The sequence below is a fragment of the Schistocerca nitens genome, chromosome 8 (assembly GCF_023898315.1).
Source record: "Schistocerca nitens isolate TAMUIC-IGC-003100 chromosome 8, iqSchNite1.1, whole genome shotgun sequence".
NCBI lineage: Eukaryota > Metazoa > Arthropoda > Insecta > Orthoptera > Acrididae > Schistocerca > Schistocerca nitens.
The window spans coordinates 420,531,257-420,558,378 of record NC_064621.1 but is presented as its reverse complement, the minus strand read 5'-3'; the positions used below and the strand labels follow the sequence as shown (position 1 = coordinate 420,558,378).

The window sequence follows — 27,122 nt, the reverse complement described above, 5'->3', positions numbered from 1 at the left end:
AAAACATGGTAAGGCATTCATTCACAGTGAGCGCGATATCCGGGTTCGACTCCCATTCCTGTACAAATTTTCACTGTCGTCGTTCCATTATACAGCATTTGGTTGTCCATATTTGCAACAGGTAATACATTTAATGTATTTAATAACGGCTGTAGTCGCCGCAGTGCCTGTTTCTTTGAACATGCACGCGTGCCCGAACGAACGTTGCATCATATTTATGAACAACACAGGCACCGCAATATCGTAAAACTTTCTTTACTTTTATCCTCGTGATGATTACGTGAGATATAAACACATAGGCGACAATAGTCGTGTCGAACGTCCTTCAGTCCGGCGTTGTGCATCAACTCGACGTGGCATGTACTCAACAAGTCGTGGAAGTGACGTGCAGAAAAGTTGATCCATGCCGCCTCTATAGGCGGTGCAGGTATTTGTGCGTAAACTGACGTCTTGGTTATGGCCTATAAAGGTTCGATGTGTTTCTTGCTGGGCGATCTGGATGGCCAAACCATTCATTCCAACTGTCCACAATGTTCTTCAAACTAATTGTGAATAATTGTGGCCTGGTGGTGTCGTGCACTGTCATCTATAAAAATGGCGTTGTTGTTTGGGAACATGACATCCACGAATGACTGCAAACGGTCTCCACATAACTTAAAATCCACAGGACTGAGTCCATTCCATGTAAACACAGCCCACACTATTAAGGTGAAATCACTAGTTTTCACAATGCCTTATTAACAACTCGAGTTCACGGCGTCGTGGGGACTGCACCACACTCTAATCCTGCATCAGCTCTTACCAACTGAAATCGGGACTCATCTAAACCAGGCCACAGTTTTCCAGTCGTCTTGGTTCCAACCGATGTGGTGACGAGTTCAGAGAGGCCCTCCAGACGAAATCATGCTGTTAGCCAAGGCACTCGCTTCAGTTGTCTGCTGCTATAGCCCTTACGGATACGTTCGTCGCACGTCTCACATTGATTTTTGCTTTTATTTCATGAAGTGCTGCTTGTCTGTTACCAATGGCAACTCTACGCAAACACCACTACTCTTGGTCGTTAAGTGAAGACCGTCGGCCAGTGGATTGTCCGCGGTGAGGGGTAATTCCAGAAATTTGGTATTCTCGGCACCCGATTGACTGTGCGAATCTCCGAATATTGAATTCGCTAACGATTGCCCAAACAGAATGTCTCATGCGCTTTCAAAGTCTGTTAATTCCTGTCGTGTGGCAATAATCACATCGTAAACCTTTTACCATGAATCACTTCAGCACAAATGACAGCTCCGCCAATGTATTGACCTTTTGTACCTTGTGTACACGATACTGCCGTCATCTGTATATGTGAATGTCGCTATCCCATCACTTTCCTCACCTCAGTGTGCATTAACGTGTGTAATATGTTCCATGATTCGGATCTGTACGTGAGCTATTGCAATTTCGAGAGCATATCTCGCGAGAATGCAGAGCAACTTTGTAGTAGCGTCACGCGTTGGATGTTATTGAGAATGTTTGCGACGCTGTGGCGCAGCGGGCAGAATACCAGCAGCCATCTTATACTGTCGCACCTGTAGATGATGAATCACTGCCTCGCAGAAATATTGTGCCGGCTAGACAATATCATCCGACGCAACACCGAGAACCTTTCAAGAAGTTGTTTCTTCTCCGATTACGAAAACATTTCGTTGGTTCCTACCTACACAAAGGAATGAGACTCCCATAAAAAAGTAAGAGACGTCAGAGTTCGCTCGGAATGATTTAGGCGTTAATTTTCCCCACGTGCCGTTTAAATGTGAGTTGCAGAGTAATCATGCCGATTCTGAAGTGAAATTCCTCTCAGTCTTCGGTTGATTAACCCTGTAAGGGACTTAAGCGGCGAACAATTTCGAAGAACAAATTGAACGATTTCGTTTTGTTAGTAAGTTCTTGCGAATCGAACCCTTTGGTTGTACAAGTAACATCTTTTGTCGCAGAATTACACATCATTAAAGTTTTTCTAACAAATCTGGTAATTGCCCCTCTCTCACGACCGCCTTTCTTATATATATACTTCTATATAACTGATAACAGCGATTGATTTCTGTGACTGATGACATCGCTTATGTTTATCAGGTTAGGATGTGTGCATGCTACTTGCGGACGCAGGAGGAGCTTGCAGCGGTCGCGGACAGCTGAATGCACTTTTAGCTACGGTCAGTCACCCTAATGTTGCTTCCTTGGTGGGTAGCGGCGGCGGAGAATGTGGCGCGTCGCGTGGAACAGCTGAGGTGACGCTTGCTTTGCCCAATGGCTCCGCTGCCGAGGCACCTCCTACTGTATCCGAGGTGGTGCATCAGCCCTCACTGCACGGTGAGTGGCGCGTGGTAAAGCGTTCACGTCGCTCGAAACAGGGGGCCTATTTAGTCACTGCTTCAGCAGGGTTCGAGCAGACACACGGGGAGAGAGGATTACTAGTTATCGGGAACTTCGATGTTAGGCATATTATGGAGCTGCTTGGACAGACAGTGTTCAGGACTGGAACAAAAGTCAATATGCACTCGGTATGTCTACCAGAGGGCCTTATCTGAGATGTGAAGGCAGCTCTGCCTGAGACTTTTAGCGTGCAGCGTGCTGTCGTCTTGAAGTTGTGGTTCAAGTCGGTAACAACGACGTCTGTTACATGGGTTTTGAGGCTATCTTCAGTTCATACAGGCGGCTGGCAGAGGTGGTGAAGACTATTTAATGGGGATCAAGCAGAGCTCGCAATTTGCAGCATTGTTGCCAGAGTTCATCAGGGTCCTTTGGTCTGGAGCTGAGTGGAGGGTCTTAACCAAAGGCTTCATCGACTCTGCGATGGCCACAGATTTCTAGACCTGCGTTATCAGGCGGGGAGAGGGGTGCACTACTTGAAGGAAGCAGTTACTCTGGTAGCAGGAAACTTGTGGAGTGCACATGGGGTTGTTTCAGGCTAGACGGTAGTTCGAGGTATTCTGATGAACACACATTAGTCGATAGGTAGCAACATAAGTGAGACGGCGTTCAGAATAAAGACACTCTGACGGTCAGAAATTTATCAGTAAAATGTCTGAGCCGTGGTGGTGTTGGTGGCGTCCCCTTTCGAGTTCATGGAGCCACTATCTCGATCTGTCGTATGATGTCCCTCTGGTTTGAGGCCACTAAGATCTTTGTTCGAGGTTGTTCATGGGGGATGGGGAGTGCTATGGTGTGGCGAGTTGGGAAGTGGTAATGGAGAGTGGGTGACGGTGTGAGGTGTCCGCCGGTGTCTAAGGCGAGCACTTGCACAATCGTTTTAGGCACGGAGTCTGGCGAATGGTTGCTGGGCATATTGGTGGGCCGATTTGAATACCTAGCTGACTTCGAGTGCCGACTTCGTGCATAGTCTGGCCAATCATCTGTGGGACGATCACAACTATGAGGCAGTTGAGGCCAGTTTCGCTGTGCTGAATTCTGGGCCCTTTTTGAACCGGCAAGCTTCATCTTCGATTCGTCAACTTAAGTTGTTTTGGATTTTGAGGTCTTAACTGTTATTTTCTTATTGATACCTAGAGGTCTTTTGCAATCATTGTGACTTCTTAACTAACCTATTTCATTACCAGTGGGTTCCTTGAATGGTGGGTGTTGTTTGTTTTTCCTGAGTCGATACTGGCCTTGGATGTTTGTTAACAGGCTAACTTAAACTGTGTGACCCGATGGTGTTTCCTGAGCCGGAGAGATAACGTATTTCTTTTAAGTTGTGGCCAGACGGCTCCGTCGTACCTAGATTGTTGGTTTTTAGCCGACCTCTCTGCCGAAAGTCTTCGAACACCAGATAAGTACCTTTCTCTTGTAATACGGCCGGGTGCCGGTTTCGAGATACCTTCGGCCATTGCAGATGTCACCTTTATTTCATTTTATTGGCTTAGGAGGTGCCTGCGTCTCAAAATTTATAGTTGGTCAGTCTATATAATCGACTTTGGCAGCCTAGTTTTCTTTCGGGCTTTTCGCCATCGTAGTATAGTACCTTGCAGTGACGCGGGAATACTGTTTGGCTGGTTGTTGTTGCTTTCATGTAATTGACCTTGCTGTATTAATATTTCGTTTGGCGGTCTGTACCCAACGAAAAGGGCCTTTGAAGGTTGCTCCTCTAGTTATGACCTTTCTTGGCCTTCCTATTTGGTGTAGTTTTGTGCTCCTTGCGCGTAAGCCTTCTGGCGCACCCCTTGTGAGGAGGCAATTCAAACTCTCGGTTACTTTACTGAATCAGTTATTCATGAAGGCCTACCTGTTTTCCGTTTGGTAGTTTTAGTTAACTGAAGCTGTTATTATTGGAGACCTGCCTGTTTTGCGTTTGGTAATTTTGCTTAACTGAAGCTGTTGTCACCGAAGGCCTGCCTGTTCTCTAGTTGGTAATTTTACCTAACTGAAGCTGTTGTCACTGAAGGCGTGCCTGTTTTCCATTTGGTAATTTTACCTAACTGAAGCTGCTATTAAAGAAGGTATTCCTGTTCCCTATTTTGTAATTTTACTTAACGGCAGCTGGTATTAAAGAAGGCCTGCCTTTTTTCTGTTTGGTAATTTCAGGCCTGACTGTTCTCTGTTTAGTAATCTTACTTAACTAAAGCTGTTATCATTGAAGGCCTGCCTGTTTTCTATCTTCTAATTTTACTTAACTGAAGCTGTTATTAAAGAGGCCCTACCTGTTTCCTACTTGGTATTTAAGGTGGATCAATAGGATAAAAAACCTTATTGTTCTGATACAGCGTTAGTAGCGTCCTGCTTGACACAGCCAAGTCGCTTAAATATCTGGGCGTAACGTTGCAAAGCGATACGAGGTGGAATGAGCATGTAGAAACAGTGTTAGGGAAGGTAAGTGGTCGGCTTCAGTTTATTGGAAGAATTTTGGGAAAGAGTAGTTCGCTTGTAAAGGTTACCGGTGTGATCTATTCTTGAGTACTGCTCGAGTATTTGGGATCCACATCAGGTCGGATTGTAGGAAGACATCGAAGCAATTCAAAGGCGAGCTGCTAGATCTGCCACCAGCAGTTTCGTAGAAGACTTAGAGGTTACGGAGATGCTTCGGGAATTCCTGGAGGGCAGGCGACGTTATTTTCGAGGAACATTATTGAGAAAATTTAGAGAACCGGAATTTGAAGCTGACTGCCGTATGATTCTACTGACGCCAACATACACTACGCGTGAGGACCATGAGCACGAACTACGAGATATTAGAGCTCATACTAAGGCATACAGATAGTCATTTTTCCCTCTCTCTGCTTGCGAGTGGAACAGGAAAGGAAATGAAGGAATGCAGAAGAAGCTTTAAGAGACGAAATAGTGAAAGTAGCAAGGAACAAAAAGATAAAAAGGCAAGGCCTAGTAGAAATCCTAGGATGTAACAGGTAATATTAGATTTAATTGATGAATGTAGCAAACATAGAAATGCAGCAAATGAAGACGGCTGAAGGGAATCCTAAGTCTTAAGAATGAGACTGACAGGAATATTAAAAATGACTAAGCTTGAGTGGCTACTGTAGAAGCGAATGGATATAGAAGATTATACCAATAGGGGAAAGATAGATAGGAATATTCAAGAGACATTTTGTGAAAATAAAAGCAGCTGTTTGAGCATCAAAAGCTCAGATGCAAAACCTGTACTGAACAAAGAAAGGATAGCTGGAAGTTGGGAGTATATAGAAGGACTATACAAGCGAAATGTACTTGGAGACAGTACTGGAGAAGAGGATACAGATTAAGATGAGACAGGAGATATGATACTGCGGAAAGAATTTCACAACGCGCTGAAAGACACAAGTCGAAACAAGGCCCCTGGAATAGACAGCATTTCATCGGAACCACTGGTTCCTTGGGAATTCCAGCCATGACAAAACTCTTCCACCTCCACAGGCGAAAATACCACAGACTTAAAGGAGAGTATAATAATTCCAGTTCCAACAAAAGCAAGTCCTGACTGGTGTGGGTATTTGCGAACTCTCAGTTTACTAAGTTATGTTTTGCAAAATTCTAACTCGAAGCAATACTGACCCTACGATTTCACTTGGAAGATAGGTTAAGTAAAGGTAAACATATGTTTATAGCTTTTAAAGAGTTGGAGAAAACTTCTGAAAATGCCGGTTGGAATGGAATACACTTTTGCAATTCTGAAGGCAGTAGGGTAAAACACAGGGAGCGAAATGGGGGGTGGGGGTGGAGGCGAAGGGGCATGAAAGGGAAGCGGTTGTTGAAAGAGAGTGAGACAGGGTTGTAGCCTGTCCCTGGTATTATTTAAGTTGTAGAATGAGCAAGCAGGAGAGGAAGCCACAGAGAAAATTTGGATAAGGAATTCAACTTCAGGGAGAAGAAATAAAAATGTTGAGAATGAATACATGCTCATTTAGTGAAAAAACTGGACCAACACCAAATTCCAGCTAGGGTTTTCTACTCACTAGACAGACGTGCTACCACTGCTCCACCCTGTCACTGCATCTAGAATAGCTGTTTGGATTACCCTAGCGCACACCCCTAGCATCCCACCTTAACAAAAACTACAATTCATGTCTATGTCCACCATGATGTTCGCACTCTTAACTCGTATCAGTATTTCCGGGGCTCACCAACAATGGAATAGCACCTTAGCTGTTCCAGTGTTGGAGAGCGCCTGCATCACTGATACGAGTTAAGAAGGGAAACATCAGGTTCGGTTGAGACGCAAATTGGAGTTTGCATTAGGGAGAGGTTCACTAGAGTAAATTGTGCTTATGTGTTAGATACAGTACCAGGGTAGCGTAGTGGTTAGCGCATCTGCCCTTTTGAGCAAGAAACCTGGGTCTTAATCGCAGATTTGGTACAAATTTTTATTCATTGGTTCGACCTGTGTTCATTATCGTAGATAGAGATCTCCACCTACATCTACATCTACGTGATTACTCTGCTATTCACAATAAAGTGTCTGGAGAGGGTTCAATGAACCATCTTCATGCTGTCTCTCTACCGTTCCAATCTCGAACGGCGCGCGGGAAAAACGAACACTTAAATTTTTCTGTGCGAGCCCTGATTTCTCTTATTTTATCGTGATGATCATTTCTCTCTATGTAGGTGGGTGCCAACAGAATCTTTTCGCAATCGGAGGAGAAAACTGGTGACCGAAATTTGATGAGAAGATCCCGTCGCAACGAAAAACGCCTTTTTTTAATGATTGTCACTCCAATTCACGTATCATGTCTGTGACACTATCTCCCCTCTTTCGCGATAATACAGAACGAGCTGCCCTTCCTTGTACTTTTTCGATGTCATATGTCAGTGCCACCTGATGCGGATCCCACACCGCACAGCAATACTACAGAATAGGGCGGACAAGCGTAGTGTAAGCAGTCTCTTTGGTAGACCTGTTGCACTTTCTAAGTGTTCTGCCAATGAATCGCTGTCTTTGGTTTGCTCTACCCACAATATTATCTATGTGATCGTTCCAATTTAGGTTATTTGTAATTGTAATCCCTAAGTATTTAGTTGAATTTACAGCCCTCATATTTGTGTGACTTATCTCGCAATCGAAATTTAGCTGATTTCTTTTAGTACTCATGTGAACAACTTCGCAATTTTCTTTATTCAGGGTCAATTACCATTTTTCGCACCATAAATATACCTTATCTAACTCATTCTGCAACTCGTTTTGATCATCTGATGACTTTACAAGACGGTAAATGACAGCATCATCTGCAAACGATCTGAGACGGCTACTCAGATTTTCTCCTATGTCGTTAATATAGATCAGGAACAACGCAGGGCCTATAACACTTCCTTGGGTCTTTAATGTCTCTGGAACATATTTCTCGAGATTAAAAGTGTTGAGGTTTGCCGATGATAATTTAATTCCGTCAGAGGCAGCAAAGGACTTCGAGAAGCAGTTTCAAAGAATGGACAGTGTCTCGTTAGGAGAACATGAGATGAACACCATCAAATGCAAAAAAAAAGGATAATGGAATATAGTCGAAATAAATCAGGCAAAGCTGAGGGAATTAGATAAGAAACGGGACACTGAGTTTTGCTATTTCTACATAGAAATAACTGATGGTGGCAGTAGTAGAGAGGACAAAAAATGTTGACTAGTTACGGCAAGGAAAGCGCTGCTGAAGAGTACAAATCTACTAACATAGAGTATAAACTGAAGTCTTAGAAAGTATTTTCTGAACGTATTTGCCATGGCATGTAGCCTTGTATGGATGAGAGACGTGTATAATAAACAGTTCAAACAGGAAGAGAATAGAAGCTTTTGGACTGTGATGCTACAGAACAGTACTGAAGATTAGATGGGTAGATAGGTAACCAATAAGGTGGTAATGAATAGAACTGAGTGGAAAAGAAATTTGTGCGTACCGTGATTAAAAGTAGGGATCACACCCTCTGAGACATCAAGGGATCATCCAATTTATTATGTGGTGGAAGTGTGAAGGGTAAAAAATTGTAGACGGAGAGCATGTAACATAATGCTTCCCGAACGACCGATTTCTCTGTTTTGTCTGTAATTATCTGGTGGGAATGTGTGGGACATGAGTAATGATGGTATCAAATAAACTGCCTTATTTCCAGTCGAATGTCTCCAATAAAAGCAGTAGCATATCTGCTAGGAATCGTATGCACTTGCAGTTATTCAGAGTTCCTGCAATAAAACAAGGATTAATAATACAGTTCTTGAAAAATCCGCACCGTATATTGACAGGCCAAGGTAGTTGTTTACCGACTTCTCTCAGCCAACGTGGATCTTCATCTACATCTACATCCATACTCCGCAAGCCACCTGACGGTGTGTGGAGGACGGTACTTTGAGTACCTCTATCGGTTCTCCCTTCTATTCCAGTCTCGTATTGTTCGTGGGAAGAAAGATTGTCGGTATGCCTCTGTGTGGGCTCTAATCTCTCTCATTTTATCCACATGGTCTCTTCGCGAGATATACGGTGAAGGTGTGTTCTCGAAACTTCAACAAAAGCCCGTACCGAGCAACTGAGCGTCATTCCTGCAGAGTCTTCCACTGGAGTTTATCATCTCCGTAACGCTTTCGCGATTACTAAATGATCCTGTAACGGAGAGCGCTGCTCTCCGTTGGATCTTCTCTATCTCTTCTATCAACCCTATCTGGTACGGATCCCACAAAGCTGAGCAGTATTCAAGTGGTGGGCAAACAAGTGCACTGTAATCTACTTCCTTTGTTTCCGGATTGCTTTTCCTTAGGATTTTTCCAACGAATCTCAGTCTGGCATCTGATTCATCGAAGATCAGCTTTATATGGTCATTCTATTTTAAATCACTCCCAATGCCTACTCTCAGATAATTTATGGAATTAACTGCTTCCAGTTGCTGACCTGCTACATTGTAGATAAATGATAAAGGATCTTTCTTTCTATGTATTCGCAGCACATTACACTTGTCTACATTGAGATTCAATTGCCATTCCCTTCACCATGCGTCAATTCGTTGCAGATACTCATGCATTTCAGTGCAATTTTCCATTGTTACAACCTCTTTAAGTACTACAGCATCATCCGCAAAAAGCCTCTGTGAACTTCTGATGTTATCCACAAGGTCATTTATGTATATTGTGAATAGCAACGGTCCTACGACACTCCCCTGCGGCACATCTGAAATCACTCTTATTTCGAACGACGTCTCTCCATTGAGAATGGCATGCTGCGTTCTATTATCTGGAACTCTTTAATCCAATCACACAATTAGTCTGATAGTCCATATGCTCCTACTTTGTTCATTAAACGACTGTAGGGAACTGTATCAAACGCCTTGCGGAAGTGAAGAAACACGGCATCTACCTGGGAACCCGTGTCTATGGCCTTCTCGGGCGAGATGGGTTTCACACGATCGTCTTTTTCGAAAACCATGCTGATTTCTGCAGAGTAGATTTCTAGTCTCCAGAAAAGTCATTATACTCGAACATAATACGTGTTCCAAAATTCTACAACTGATCGACGTTAGAATATAGGTCTATATTTCTGCACATCTGTTCGACATCCCTTCTTGAAAACGGGGATGACCTGTGCCCTTTTCCAATCCTTTGGAAAGCTACGCTCTTCCAGAGAGCTACGGTACACCGCTGGAAGAAGGGGGGGGGGTGGGGGGGGGGGCAAGTTCCATCGCGTACTCTGTGTAAAATCGAACTGGTATCCCATCATGTCCAGCGGCCGTTCCTCTTTTGAGCGATTTTAATTGTTTTTCTATCCCTCTGTCATCTATTTCGATATCTCCCATTTTGTCATCTGTGCGACATCTAGAGAAGGAACTAGAGCGCAGTCTTCGTCTGTGAAACAGCTTTGGAAAAATACATTTAGTATTTCGGCTTGTAGTCTGTCATCCTCTGTTTCAGTACCATTTTGGTCACAGAGTGTGTGGACATTTTGTTTTGATCCACCTCCCGCTTTGACGTAAGACCAAAATTTCTTAGGATTTTCTGCCTAGTCAGTACATAGAACTTTACTTTTGAATTCATTGAACACCTCTCGCATAGTCCTCCTCACACTACATTTCGCTTCGAATAATTTTTGTTTGTCTTCAAGGCTTTGGCTATGTTTATGTTTTCTGTGAAGTTCCCTTTGCTTCCGCAGCAGTTTTCTAACTCGGTTCTTGTACCACGATGGTTCTTTTCCATCTCTCACGATCTTGCTTGGCACATACTCATGTAATGCATATTTTACGATGGTTTTGAACTTTGTCCACCGATCCTTTTTGTGTTGAGCCGTCAAGTACTCTGAAATCTGCTTTTTGTCACTTTTGCTAAACAGAAAAATCTTCCTACCTTTTTTAATATTTCTATTTATGGCTAAAATCATCGATGCAGTAACTGCCTTATTATCGCTGATTCATTGTTCTGCATTAACTGTTTCAAATAGTTCGGGTCTGTTTGTCACCAGAAGGTCTAATATGTTATCGCCACGAGTCGGTTCTCTGTTTAACTGCTCAATGTAGTTTTCAGATAACGCACTTAAAAAAATTTCACTGGATTCTTTGTCCCTTCTACTCGTTATAAACGTTTGAGTCTCCCAGTCCTTATCTGTTAAATTAAAGTGTTCACCCAGAACTATAACATGGACGGGAAGTCTACTCGAAATATTTTCCAAATTTTCCTTCAGGTGCTCTGCCACAACACCTTCTAAGCCTGGGGGCCTATAGAGACATCCAGTTACCATGTTTGAGCCTGTTTTAACCGTGACTTCCACCCAAATTATTTCACATTTCGGATCTCCGTCAATTCGATACTATTGCACTTCTTATCGCTATAAACACCCCTCCCCCTTCACTGCCCAGCCTGTCTCTGCGGTATACATTCCAATGTGAGTTTAGGATTTCATTACAGTTTACATCTGGTTTCAGCCAACTTTCTGTCCCTATTACTATGTGGGCATTGTGACCGTTTATTAGTGAGAGCAGTTCTGGGACCTTTCTATATACACGCCTGCAGTTTACTATTACCACATCAATATTGTTGCGTTTTGCCTACTAATACCTTGTCGCGTCTCAGCAGGCGTCTTGTCGGGCCTAGGGAGGGAATTCTCTAACCTATAAAACCCACATGTGCACTCCACACGTACTCCGCTACCTTTGCAGCCGCTTCCTGCGTATAGTGCACTTCTGACCTATTCAGGGGGACCCTACATTTCTCCACCCCATAGCGGAGGTCGAGAAATTTACACCCCAGATCTCCACAGAATCGTCTGAGCCTCTGTTTTACGCCTTCCACTCGACTCCAAACCAGAGGACCGCTATCGGTTCTGGGAACGATACTACAAATAGTTAGCTCAGATTCCACCCCGCGAGCGAGTCTTTCCGCCTTCAACAACTCCGCCAAGCACCTGTATGAACTGATGATGACCTCTGAACCCAGACGGCAGGGGTCATTGGTGCCGACATGAGCAACAATTTGCAGTCGGGTGCCCCCAGTTCTCCCTATCGCCGCCGGCAGAGCCTCCTCCACATCTCGGATGAGACCCCCCGGCAAGCAGACACAGTGCACCCTGGCCTTCTTGCTCGATCTTTCTGCTATTTCCCTAGGGGGCTCCATCACCCGCCTAACATTGGAGCTCCCAATCACTAATAAACTCCTCCCCCCGTGTGCCTGCTCGGACCTTGCTGAAGGAGCGGCCATATGTCCACTCACAGGCAGAGCGGGCGATGCCACACGGCCAGCCTCCACATTGACCCTCCGCCTCGTGCGACGCGAACGCCGCTGAACCCACCGCTCCCTTTGGGGAGAGGGTAGCCCAACGGCGCCCGGTACCCGCAAAGATGTCTCGACAGCAGGGACGGTAGGTGAAGCATGTAACACCTGGGGTGTACCATGCGACGCACCAGACTCCCCACTGCCACTACACTCCGAAGCAGCAGCCTGAAGACGGCTGACCGTGGCTATCAGCACGTTCAGCTGTTCGCGAACAGTGGCCAGCTCCTCCTGCGTCCGTATACAGAAGTCACACATCCTACCCATCCTAAGAAATCAACAATTTACTGTAGAGAGTTAATAAATTTTTAACTAGACTGCTAATTCACTAAAGACAGCTGATAGCTAACTAAACTGTGGTTAGTAGACACTTCTTGTTGAAAACAATGAAAACAAGCACTACCTGTCTCTGGACTGTATTTAGAACTAACACTTACATTACTGGCACTACAGCTGACTAAAGGTACTCTCTCTGACTGTATTCAAAGCAAACACGAAATCTACGGAACACTATTAGTAGTACTCGAAAATTAAAGCTTCCTAAAAGTAAAAACACACGGAAATACAAGTGACAAAGAAAAACATAGTTAATTCTTCAATTTACGTAGCTCGCTGTACAGCAGATGTGAAGCAGACGGCAGTTACGACGACACTGGCAGTAGTCAACTGAGGATTATTGCATATTGTGGAGAATGATTTGTCCGTGGTTTGTAAGTGATACTTTACCTGTAACGAAACTCTTGCTGGAAGCAACGTGTCACTTTACAGTTTTCGTAGCAATAATTCGGAGAGTTGGAAGTGATTTTCGAAATCTTCAGCTTACGACATCCATTTTAGAATCTGACGAGGAAACTCTGACTGTTTAAGTTATAAATTACAATAAATATTTATGTCGGTCACTTTCAGTTTCTTCCGCGACGCGTCTTGAGGGATGACAACCTCATATTCAGGTGAAACAGTTGATACAAATAGAGTGTAACATGATTCTGGAGATCAAATTAGCTGGACATTTCGGAATTGCTCCTGGAAGAGAACGACAGCCAAATGCGCCATAAATTGTGGAAGAAGTTATTATTCCCATGTATGAGAATGCTGAACAGCAATGCGGCGGCAGAAGCTGAGCATAGCGAGGGATGTAAACAACATCCCAAAAATGGTTCAAATGGCTCTGAGCACTATGAGACTTAACATCTATGGTCATCAGTCCCCTATAACTTAGAACTACTTAAACCTAACTAACCTAAGGACATCACACAACACCCAGTCATCACGAGGCAGAGAAAATCCCTGACCCCGCCGGGAATCGAACTCGGGAACCCGGGCGTGGGAAGCGAGAAAAACAACATCCCACCTGAGATGTTTCAAGCAGCAGTAGAGCAGCCTCCAGTGTGGTTCCAGCCTGTTGTGTGTCTAGACGGTCGCCATATTAAGCAAGAGCTTGAAATGGTAAGAAAGTAACAAATGTTAGCCTCCGACGTGAAAATTAAAATGTCTTTCTTTCGATGGTTTTTTCTTAGTTTCCCTTCCATATGTCCTTATATATGTTTCCACAATGTTTCATTGTCCTACGATCAGTCGTATTTCATGGCGGCCCTCTCAAGTAGCGAAAGTTTAATGATAACCATTCTGGAGGTCATTATAGTTACACATTTGTATCTCTGAATAGCACACAACTTGAAAAAAAAAAATCTACCTGTGTATGTGTGTGTGTGTGTGTGTGTGTGTGTGTGTGTGTGTGTGTGTGTGCGAGATCGCTTACAGCTTTAGAACTTTGTCATATGAGCATAGCCTTATTAAGAAACTTATATAGATTGATATTTATTTGTTAGTGAATCGATTGTAATGCGTTCATTGGATTCAAGTTCACGTAATTTCAGGCACTAAAGAGGCGATAGCAGTAAAAGTTATTGTATATTATCCACTATGCTTAAGACGCCATTAAAAAGTTCATTGCCACTGTTCCATCTTCGTAGTTAGGTATGTTACGCGTATAATATTCTGTTTTATTCATAAAAAAATTTCAAAGCTTCAAAAAGATCCACTTTGTTGCCTTTGTTTAGTATACGCAGTATCCTTAGATTACTCCGTACAGTTTCTAAAGAATTTCCAGTGTATTTAAGATGGGCAGGTAATATAGATTTATGGCAGATTTATTGGAGGTGTTGTAGCCAAATTTGGTTGCATGTTCTCTAACTGTAGTATAGACGTTTCGTTATGTCTGACCCACATAATGTGTCTGTGTTTCTGGTGTGGCGTCTAGACATTTCTACTGGATAAGAACATCCACAGGCCCATGGGGTGCCTGAGTTGTGTCTGGTGTCTCTTAGTTTTCACACAGTATTACTCCTTCTATTCACTGTAACAGGATACAATTTTGTAACTTTTCAGGCACTTTCTGCTGGCTTCATGCAAACATCCTGAAGCGGTGCACGTGCTCTTCAGTTGGCATTTCACTCCCAAACTGTAGTGAACCCATGTTAGGATGTTCTATGTGGATTATGAATTATTTTAAAACCTACGTCTTTCATGGTAACTACGTCCCTATAATTCATGTCTACGACTGATTTCAAAACCTACTCGCATAATTCCTGGAACTGTTTTCTGGGCTAAATAGACAAATATTCTCAAGCTGTCTGCATACAGCTCCATTTCACGAAGACACAATAAACTTGATAAGAACTGTATTTCCAAGTATCGATACTGTACTGAAGGATCACTAATCTATCGGACAACAGAAATGCGTAACTCACACTTTGTAGTGACTTGGAAAACATTATACTCACTATTTTTCTCATGTCATCAATTTTGAGCGCAGTTTTTTGCTAACTGCTCCGTTCCTATTTTTTGCGTATATTTTCTTCTATAGATAACTACTACACTCACCACCCTCATTTTCGTCTAACCCCACTATTTTTCTGCTTATTGCTCCTTCCAGCTCCAAGATAACTACTCTGTAGTAGATGTCTCACCAACCTGTTCCTTCTTCTCGTAAAGAATTAATATGGCTTCTTTTCTCCACTATTAATTTTTGTACTTCTTGATTTGATACCTTATTTTTACTGCATTTCAGAGAGTTTCTTGTTCTTCCGATTCCCATAGTACATACTCCACTTCCATACAATGCCACGCTCCGGACGTACGCGTTGAGGATATTAATTTTTGGAACCAGCTGAGTTCTTTTATTGAAGAAGCTTTCTTTGACTGTATCAAACTACTTTTGCTGTCGTCTTTGCTTCAGTCATCCTGCATAATATTGCTTCTTGGAGGAGAGAATACGTTAAATTTTTACCCAAATGTATCCTTCCAAATTTTGCTGCTCACCTTCGTCATTTCCTTGTTCATCCTTCAGCCAATCTATGCTAGGAAACCTATTCATTCCCTTCAACAAGCGCTCTGTTTTACTCCATGCCAGAATAACGTTCGAAAAGCAAAATGTCTTTAGCAGATTGTGTCATTTATGACCACAGGCGCCGCAGCCAGCAGCCAACTGGTCTGGAACGCGGGATGCTCTGACATACGGCTCGGAGTGCCCCCAGGAAGGTGCTGGCTCTGAGGACTGCCTGTACGTCAACGTGTACGTACCTTTGGTGAACGACAGCTCTCCACTGGCAGTGATGGTCAACATCTACGGTGGGGCATACACGGTGGGGTCATCTACAAATAGGGCGCCCGACTACTTCATGGACAAGGGGGTGCTGCTGGTCACTTTCAATTACCGCGTTGGTTCCATTGGTGAGTACCTCAATGGCAATGGTGGTTCCAGCCCTAGAAACAAAATCGAACAGTTCATGTCTCCAGAAAAGACGCCTATTTAACGAATTCTCCGCTGACACTTAAGGAGATAGAATGATGGTCATAATTCCAGTCATGAATAATAACAGATGCTTAAGTGGCATGGAGTTTGCATACCCCTCAACTTTTTCTGCACTCCTTAATATCAGTGGCTGAGGTTTACAGGGATATGTCCCTATACCCTTCAATACGTTATTCCTTACGTGTGACATGAGCTAAAACATCATAACAATTGCCAACAATGAGATTGGATAACTTCTTCTGGTGTTGCAACTGAATGCCAAGGTAAGGTAATCTACATTACATTAATACTTGTTACAGAGGCCATGAATACGATATTTCGTAATGAACGTGTCAGTTTAACATAAGGTTTCTTTACAGGACATAATTAATTATTCTTTTTTTTATACAATTGATACTTCATACCTAAAAATTCATCTATTGAGTAGGCATTGTCAGGGAAAATTTTTTTTTCATTTTTTAAAAATATAATGCTGTGTGGTAAATGATGAAAGATATCTGAGGGAGCATAATTGACCCCTACATAAGTTGAAGTCAGATTTAAGCAAGAATAATGGCGATCATCTTTTCTTCTAGATTTTCAGCTATGCGATTTGCTATTATTTTTTAATTGTGGTGGGTTATTAATAACAGATTGCATAAGCGAATATACGTACTGTTGAGGTACTGTGAATAACCCTAGTTCTCTAAGTAAACATCTGCAAGGTGATCTTGAGTGGGCTCCAACTATCATTCTGATTACATATTTTTGTGCAATGAATACTTGTTCTCTTAATGATGAATTACCCAAGAATATGATGTCTCACGAAAACAGTGAATGAAATTAGGCATAGTAGGCTAATTTCCTGATTTCTTTATCACCAAAATTTGCAGTAATCATAATACCATAAGTAGCTGAATTCAAACGTTTCAGCAGTCCATCATTGTGGTTCTTCCAATTCAGTTTTCCATCAGTGCACACAGACAGAAATTTTGGATATTCTGCCTGAGCAACCGACTTCTATTCAAAGTCTATATTTATCAATGGTGGTATGCCATTTCCTGTTCACAGCTGAATATAGTATGTTTTCTCAAAATGATGTGAGGGTTCATTTGCAGTGATATTCTTAATAATTTTCTAGAAGACATTATTTTTAATTTCCTCTTCAATCCCTGCTTTTGGTGTGGTTACTAACTTGTATTATCGGCAGAAAGAGCAAGCTTTGCATCGTTGAGAATATAGAGTGGCAGTGGTGACAATTGAGTCCATCAGTGTATCGGGTTTCACTAGTCATGGCGTGCACCTCAGTAGGTATGGGAAGGGGAGGCTGGCAAAGCTTGTAGGTGACAGTGTAGTGGGTGGTGGTGGGTTCAGTCAGGTAAAATTCCTGTAGTAGTTGGTCTTTAGAGCTGCACCTTTTTAGACTGAAGTCAGCTGATAGGTATACCTACATAAAGGAAGTCTCTCTAACTAAGGAATCACCTTCAGAAGACGTCATCTTTCCAAGTAGAGAAGGAATTAGTATATTTTTTCAAAATATAAGAGGTATTAGAGATGAAGTTTGTGAACTGCTTATAGATGTTGACTCTCAAATTATTGGTGTATCGAAGCACCACTTAAATAATTCGACAATCCAGAGGCTTCCTCTACCAGGATACAGATTATCTGGCTGTTTCTAAAGGAGTTCCTTGCGTTGTGGGGGAGTGGCCATGTACGTAGAAAACAGTATTCCATTTGATTCCATAGACTTAAGATGGCACCGCACTGAAAAAATATTAAAATCGTATGGTCAGTTGAGAAGGAATTGTCTGGTCAGCAGCACAAGGTCGACGATTTAAAGTCAGTCCATATTAAAAATATTTCTGTTACTGATAAATCAAATATGTTTACAGTATTTAACAACCATTTTTTGAGCATTGCTGGTGATTTAAATAAAAACTTAGTCTACAGGGAATCATATAACTCTCTTGGCAAATGCCTTTCCGAGATTGATGTCTGATATACTCTTTTGTGATAGAGAGAAGGGGGAAATTGAGTCAATAATTAAATCACTGATGATTAAGGACTATCATGGATATGATTCAGTATTTAGCATAATATTACAGTACTGTGCTGCACATACAAGCCCTGTAATTACCCATATTTGTAATTTTTCCTTTAGGAATGATCAGTTTCCTGAACGATTAAAGAACTCAGTAGTAAAGCCGCTTTATAAAATGGGAGAAGGGGATAAAGTAGACAATTTTAGACCTATTTTTATACCATCAGTGTTTGCTAAAGTTATTGGAAAGGCTGTATGAGTAAGGACAATTGATCGTTTTATATCACATAATTCACTATCAAATGTACAGGTCGGCTTTAGAAGTAGTTTCACAACTGAACGTGCTGTATTCTCTTTTCTCTGTGAGAACGCTTGGAACATTTCTTGAATTAGCTATGACATTTGATTGTCTTGATAACACAATATTGCCCCAGAAGTTGGACCATTACGAAATATGGGGATTAGCTCACAAATGGTTCATTCCTACTTTAACAACAGACAGCAAAAGGTCATAATTCATAGTGCTTAAAATAGCTGTGATGTGGAGTGTGAGTGGGGTATGGTCAACTTTGGGGTGCCCTAGGGATCAGTACTGGGATCACCCCTGTTTCTCAATTATATAAATGATTTGCCCTCTAGTATTATGGGTAACTTTAAAATATTTCTGCTCGCTGATGACACTAGCTTGGTAGTAAAGGAAGATTTGTATGCAACATTGGCTCGGTTTCAAGTACTGCAGTTCATGACATAAGTTGATGGCTTGTAGAAAATTGACTAACGCTAAATCACAGTAAGACTCGGTTTTTCAGTTTCTAATAGAACAAAACAATTCAACAAAACCTGACATTTTAATTTCACAGAATGGACATCTCATTAATGAAACTGAACATTTCAAATTTCTAGGTCTTAAGATAGATATCAAACTGTAGTGGAAAGCCCACGTCCAGAATATTGCTCAAAGACTTAATGCTGCCATTTTTGCTATTCAAATGGTATCTGAAATAAGTGGTCATTCGACAAAAAATCAGTCTTATTTGCTTATTTTCATTCACTTATGTCGTATGGAATTATATTGTGGGGTACTCCTCCCATTCTGAAAGAATATTTTTTGCTCAGAAAGAGGCAGTTCAGGCAATAAGTGGTGCAAGTTCGCGAACCTCTTATCGACCCCTCTTTACTAGTCTGGGTATGTTGACATTGGTTTCTCAGTACACATATCCCTTACTGTCGTTTCTCAAGAGTAAGCAGCTTTCACTCAGTTAATACTCGGCAGACGTTTGGACCGGACTTCCCTAACTCTTGTGCAGAAAGGCCGTGCGGGATTAGCCGAGCGGTCTGGGGCGCTGCAGTCATGGACTGTGCGGCTGATCCCAGTGGAGGTTCGAGTCCTCCCTCGGGCATGGGTGTGTGTGTTTGTCCTTAGGATAATTTAGGTTAAATAGTGTGTACGCTTAGGAACTGATGACCTTAGCAGTTAAGTCCCATAGGATTTCACACACACTTGTGCAGAAAGGTGTGCAGCATACTGCTGCATCCATTTTCAAAAAGCGACCTCAAAAATTCAAAACTCTTAGTGGTAATCAGCGCGCTTTCAAATCGAAACTTAAGACTTTCCTCATGGATCACTCCTTCTATTGTTTGAGGAGTTGCTTGAAAATTTAAGCCGATTCTTACATTATATTGTTGATGCGTTTACTTTTTTTGAGTTCATAAAGATTTTACTTTTACATGTTATTATTTTTATGTTGTAATTCCATGATACGTTTGGTGACCTTGGAGATATGCGCCTCAATTTTGATCCTACGAAATTTGAAAAGGACAAATGTCGTTAAAAATGTTTTGCACCGTCATCTATATTTTTTTTATACTTTTTGCAGTAGGAGAATGAAATTTTTTGTGAACATACCTGGAACATTTTGCTATAAGTTGGTGTATAAAAGCATTTTCTTTCATTTACGAGTGGCCCATAATGGACCGTGACGTGGATGTCAGGTTGCGACAACAGTAGTGATGGAGGTCATCTTCAAGACTGGCGATGACTCTGCCACATCGATTCACAGGAAGTTGCTCCCTGTTTATGGGATGGACACAGTGAATCGCAGCAGTATCCAGCGGTGGTTTCAGAGATTTAAGGAAGGCGATTTTTCTCTACTGGACAATTCACGATGTGGTAGACCATCCACAACAGTGAGTGATGTAAATAAGAAGACCACTGATCAAATCATCCAAAATAAGACATGTGTGACTACACGACATCTTGCTGAAATGCCTCGTGATACCATACTACCCAATGACAAATGAGTCATTTCAGCAAGCTGTCGTGTCCTCACATATATGTCACTTTGGATAATTTGGTCAATGGTCCCATTACTCACATCACTCACTACCAAGTGAGGTGGCGCAGTGGTTAGCAAACTGGAATCGCATTCTGGAGGACGACGGTTCAATCCCGCGTCCGGCCATCCTGATTTAGGTTTTCCATTATTTCCCTAAATCGCTCCAAGCAAATGTCAGGATGGTTTCTTTCAAAGGGCACGGCCGACTTCCTTCCCTGTCCTTCCCTAATCCGATGAGACCGATGACCTCGCAGTCTGGCCTCCTCCCCCACAATAACAACAACAACAACAACAACACTCACTGCCGTCGATGGTCTGCTGCATCGTGGATGGTCCAGTAGAGAGAAATCACCTTCTTTAAACCTCTGCAACCACCGCTGGATACTGCTGCGATCCACTGTCCCCCCCCCCCCCCCATAAACAGGGAGCAACTTCCTGTGAATGTGGCAGAGTCATCGCCGGTCTTGAAGAAGAACTCCATCACCGACTGTTGTTCAACCTGACATCTCCTTCACGGTCCATCATGGCTTTTTTTTTTTTTTTTTCTCATCAGTCTACTGACTGGTTTGATGCGGCCCGCCACGAATTCCTTTCCTGTGCTAACCCCTTCATCTCAGAGTAGCACTTGCAACCTACGTCCTCAATTATTTGCTTGACGTATTCCAATCTCTGTCTTCCTCTACAGTTTTTGCCCTCTACAGCTCCCTCTAGTACCATGGAAGTCATTCCCTCATGTCTTAGCAGATGTCCTATCATCCTGTCCCTTCTCCTTATCAGTGTTTTCCACGTATTCCTTTCCTCTCCGATTCTGCGTACAACCTCCTCATTCCTTACCTTATCAGTCCACCTAATTTTCAACATTCGTCTATAGCACCACATCTCAAATGCTTCGATTCTCTTCTCTTCCGGTTTTCCCACAGTCCATGTTTCACTACCATACAATGCTGTACTCCAGACGTACATCCTCAGAAATTTCTTCCTCAAATTAAGGCCGGTATTTGATATTAGTAGACTTCTCTTGGCCAGAAATGCCTTTTTTGCCATAGCGAGTCTGCTTTTGATGTCCTCCTTGCTCCGTACGTCATTGGTTATTTTACTGCCTAGGTAGCAGAATTCCTTAACTTCATTGACTTCGTGACCATCAATCCTGATGTTAAGTTCCTCGCTGTTCTCATTTCTACTTCTTCTCATTACCTTCGTCATTCCCCGATTTACTCTCAAACCATACTGTGTACTCATTAGACTGTTCATTCCGTTCAGCAGATCATTTAATTCTTCTTCACTTTCACTCAGGATAGCAATGTCATCAGCGAATCGTATCACTGATATCCTTTCCCCTTGTATTTTAATTCCGCTCCTGAACCTTTCATTTATAACCATCATTGCTTCCTCGATGTATAGATTGAAGAGTAGGGGCGAAAGGCTACAGCCTTGTCTTACACCCTTCTTAATACGAGCACTTCGTTCTTGATCGTCCACTCTTATTATTCCCTCTTGGTTGTTGTACATATTGTATATGACCCGTCTCTCCCTATAGCTTACCCCTAGTTTTTTCAGAATCTCGAACAGCTTGCACCATTTTATATTGTCGAACGCTTTTTCCAGGTCGACAAATCCTATGAAAGTGTCTTGATTTTTCTTCAGCCTTGCTTCCATTATTAGCCGTAACGTCAGAATTGCCTCTCTCGTCCCTTTACTTTTCCTAAGGCCAAAATGATAGTCACCTAGCGCATTCTTTTCCATTCTTCTGTATATTATTCTTGTTAGCAGCTTCGATGCATGAGCTGTTAAGCTGATTGTGCGATAATTCTCGCACTTGTCAGCTCTTGCCGTCTTCGGAATTGTGTGGATGATGCTTTTACGAAAGTCAGATGGTATGTCGCCAGACTCGTATATTCTACACACCAAGGTGAATAGTCGTTTTGTTGCCACTTCCCCCAATGATTTTAGAAATTCTGATGGAATGTTATCTATCCCTTCTGCCTTATTTGACCGTAAGTCCTCCAAAGCTCTTTTAAATTCCGATTCTAATACTGGATCCCCTATCTCTTCTAAATCGACTCCTGTTTCTTCTTCTATCACATCAGACAAATCTTCACCCTCATAGAGGCTTTCAATGTATTCTTTCCACCTATCTGCTCTCTCCTCTGCATTTAACAGTGGAATTCCCGTTGCACTCTCAATGTTACCACCGTTGCTTTTAAGGACACCAAAGGTTGTTTTGACTTTCCTGTTGGCTGAGTCTGTTCTTCCGACAATCATATCTTTTTCGATGTCTTCAGATTTTTCCTGCAGCCATTTCGCCTTAGCTTCCCTGCACTTCCTATTTATTTCATTCCTCAGCGACTTGTATTTCTGTATTCCTGATTTTCCCGGAACATGTTTGTACTTCCTCCTTTCATCAATCAACTGAAGTATTTCTTCTGTTACCCATGGTTTCTTCGCAGCTACCTTCTTTGTACCTATGTTTTCCTTCCCAACTTCTGTGATGGCCCTTTTTAGAGATGTCCATTCCTCTTCAACTGTACTGCCTACTGCGCTATTCCTTATTGCTGTATCTATAGCGTTAGAGAACTTCAAACGTATCTCGTCATTCCTTAGTACTTCCGTATCCCACTTCTTTGCGTATTGATTCTTCCTGACTAATGTCTTGAACTTCAGCCTACTCTTCATCACTACTATATTTTGATCTGAGTCTATATCTGCTCCTGGGTACGCCTTACAATCCAGTATCTGATTTCGGAATCTCTGTCTGACCATGATGTAATCTAATTGAAATCTTCCCGTATCTCCCGGCCTTTTCCAAGTATACCTCCTCCTCTTGTGATTCTTGAACAGGGTATTATCTATTACTAGCTGAAACTTGTTACAGAACTCAATTAGTCTTTCTCCTCTTTCATTCCTTGTCCCAAGCCCATATTCTCCTATAACCTTTTCTTCTACTCCTTCCCCTACAACTGCATTCCAGTCGCCCATGACTATTAGATTTTCGTTCACCTTTACATACTGCATTGCCCTTTCAATATCCTCATACACTTTCTCTATCTGTTCATCTTCAGCTTGCGATGTCGGCATGTATACCTGAACTATCGTTGTCGGTGTTGGTCTGCTGTCGATTCTGATTAGAACAACCTGGTCACTGAACTGTTCACAGTAACACACCCTCTGCCCTACCTTCCTATTCATAACGAATCCTACATCCGTTATAACATTTTCTGCTGCTGTTGATATTACCCGATACTCATCTGACCAGAAATCCTTGTCTTCCTTCCACTTTACTTCACTGACCCCTACTATATCTAGATTGAGCCTTTGCATTTCCCTTTTCAGATTTTCTAGTTTCCCTACCACTTTCAAGCTTCTGACATTCCACGCCCCGACTCGTAGAACGTTATCCTTTCGTTGATTATTCAATCTTTTTCTCATGGTAACTTCCCCTTTGGCAGTCCCCTCCCGGAGATCCGAATGGGGGACTATTCCGGAATATTTTGCCAATGGAGAGATCATCATGACACTTCTTCAATTACAGGCCACATGTCTTGTGGAAACACGTTACGTGTCTTTAATGCAGTGGTTACCATTGCCTTCTGCATCCTCATGTCGTTGATCATTGCTGATTCTTCCGCCTTTAGGGGCAATTTCCCACCCCTAGGAAAAGATAGTGCCCTGAACCTCTATCCGCTCCTCCGCCCTCTTTGACAAGGCCGTTGGCAGAATGAGGCTGACTTCTTATGCCGGAAGTCTTCGGCCGCTAATGCTGATTATTTATCAAAATTTAGGCAGTGGCTGGGATCGAACCCGGGACCGAAAACGTTTTGATTATGAATCAAAAACGCTACCCCTACACCACGGTGACCCTTATCATGCCTTACCTGTAACTAAAAGAAAACACTTTTATACTCCGACTTATAGCTAATGTTCCAAGTATGTTCAGAAAAAATGTCATTCTCCTCCTGCTGAAAATAAGAAAATTACAAACGACTATGCAAAACTTTCTGAACGCCCTTTGTAAATAAATAAATAAATAAAGTCATTAATGTATATTAAGAACAATAATGGACTCAAGATAGATCCTCGGGGGACACCATTCTTGATACCTGCACAGTTAAAAGAGCATGCTGATTTTTGCAGATTATCTTCACTGTTAATTTCAACCTTCTGCATTGCCAGTTAAAACATTTGAAGAACTGTCCAACTCATACCACAACACTGAAGTTTATCTAGAAGAATTTCATGAATCGCACAATCAACAGCCATTGAGAGGTCACAAAAAGATCAGTAAGTGATGTCCAGTTATTCAGAGCACTTAATATCTGATCAGTGAAAGAATATATAGCATTTTCTGTTGAAAAGCCTTTCTGAAAACCAAATTGACATTTTGTTAATACATAATTTTTACAAATATGTAACTTACTCATGAATAAACACTTTTTCAAGAATTATGGAGAAAGCTGTCAGAAATGAGATTTCCTGGCAGTTGTTAGAATAGCATATTTCAGTCTATCAAGAAAAATGTTCTCTGTCAGTGCACTACTATATTTGTGGCTGAGAATTCTACTTATCTGTTACGAACTAGCCTCTAGCTCTCTGTTGCAAATGCCCTCAATCCCAGGTGATCTTTTACTGTAGACTGAATACATTATTTTCTAAATTTCAGCAGGACACGTGTGTTGAATTTCAATTTCTTCAATATACAACCTTGCATTCTCTAATGAGCAGCTGGATCTCTTTTTTTCTGCAATACATACAATAACTGAATACATTTTTCACTTCTCACTTTTTGTTGACAAACTGCTCAATGAATACGATAGAAGTACAGTCTTCTTGTGCTCTCGGTCACTCTGTTTCCCTTTTAACAATATTCCAGAGGTGCTAATCTCAGGCATAATGCACATACTACTGGGCTTTTTAATAATTTTACTAAATACTGGGCAGAGGCTTTTTAATGTTTGACTATTTCTGGATCATTATGTCTTCTAGCTAAAGGATAAATTTTCCTTTTTTGTTTAAAAGACGTTCTTCTTCACTTTAAGAAACTATATCTTATTAGATGGCTTCTTACAATCATGTTTCACTGATTTCTTGGGAAACTGCTTTCAAATACACTCACAAAGTTCTTACGAATAGGTTAAAATTTAAATTAGCATCTGGTTCCCTGTACACCTCATCCCAGTCTTTTGCAATCTTTCCCTAAAATTGGCTATTATTAAATCGTTACCTGAATGCACTACTTTGGAGGACAGTTTTGTATTACTATAAGAAGCTGTGTCATCTGCTGTAACTAGCTGTGCATCATGATCAGAAAGGCCTTCGTTAACAAAAAAATTCTTAGGAGGGAGGAGGAGATTGGTGTTTAACACCCCACAACAACGAGGTCATTAGAGACGGGGCACAGGCTCGGATTATAGAAGGATGGGGAAGGAAATCGGCTGTCCTTTCTACACAGCCATCCTGGTATTTCTCTGAAGCGATTTAGGAAGTCACGAAAAATCTAAATCAGAATGAACATACACAGATTTAATCATCGTCCTCCTGAATGCGAGTCCAGTGTGCTAACCTCTGTGCTACCTCACTAGATAAGAAAAGATGTTATTAGTTACATTTATCTTGGCCTATTGGAACATTATCTATCACTGTGCTGCTTTCCTGTACTACCTGTAGCTGTGTACGGTGTATAAACAACAGTATATCAGTCTTTATGTCATTTGAAGAATAATAATTACAGCTATTAAAATTCATAATTTTTTAGTTTGGTTTGTATCTCCATGTGGTAAGAGGAGACCATTATTGGTTATTTTCCTTTGGGTAGCAGGTCAGGTGGTTAAGTGTGGCTGTGTGGACACAGAAGGGTAAGTCTGTATTCAAAGACATAGTACATGTAGTGGTGCAGTTACGGCCATCTAGAAAACATTAGGTAGTAAATTATGTGACGTGTTTACAGGAAGACTATTAGATGCAGAGGAAAGCAACCAGTACAAACATATGTGAGCATACTACAGTACCATATACAAAAATAATGAACTACCGCCTTTAGGCAGAGCCGAGACTTTATTTCAATGCCCAATACATTTCGAGCCCTGAGGACTAATCTTCAGATGCTTTGACAGTTTAGATTGGGTGTTTTTCGTGTTTAATATAGTTCTGATTTTATATATTATATAATAAAGTGGCACTTTGTGAATGTAACTTTACAAAGTAATACGGATCGAAAGATAACTTACTGTTTCCAGTGCTGTATACATGGTTTTGAACCACAGTATGAACACACATGTTTATGTACATATACACACTTCCCATTCAACTCAAACCAAGTGAAACAGTTTCAAATGTAAAGATGCCACATTTCCACAAATACATGGGTATTATTTCTTCAAACAAAGTGGAAAGCTATTTAAGTATTAGCTATACAGGGTACCATTTTCAAAATAGATATTTGTGAATATTTCAAATGTGGATTAAGTTGTCCAGTAGTTGCGCAATTAAATATTTGTTTTCTCAGGAAGAAATAAAACTTTTAAGATCACTGAGAAAACTATGGTTGCTAAACTCTGTTTGTTCATTCAACATGTTTTCTGAAGACTTTTCTTTGTGAAACATTATTTCCAACTATTGTAATAAACCAATTTTTTACCATGGTTTTCTGTAGGGAGTTCAATTAGGTAGTTGTGGGTGTCATTTAGTCTCTGTTTAGGTACATTTGATTGACTATTGTGGATTTGTCAAAGTGTTTAAGTCTAAAAGCATTAGTGAATTTAATGA

General features: G+C 41.7%; 1 protein-coding gene across 1 annotated transcript in view; it reads left to right on the top strand.

The window, feature by feature from the left end:
• LOC126199266 (acetylcholinesterase-like) overlaps window positions 1-27,122 on the top strand; it is an 89,908-nt gene that overhangs the window by 8,791 nt on the left and 53,995 nt on the right. Inside the window, exon 3 of the mRNA XM_049936072.1 lies at window positions 15,661-15,925. Coding sequence (XP_049792029.1) covers window positions 15,661-15,925 — 265 coding nt within the window. The remainder of the gene's footprint in view (window positions 1-15,660; window positions 15,926-27,122) is intronic.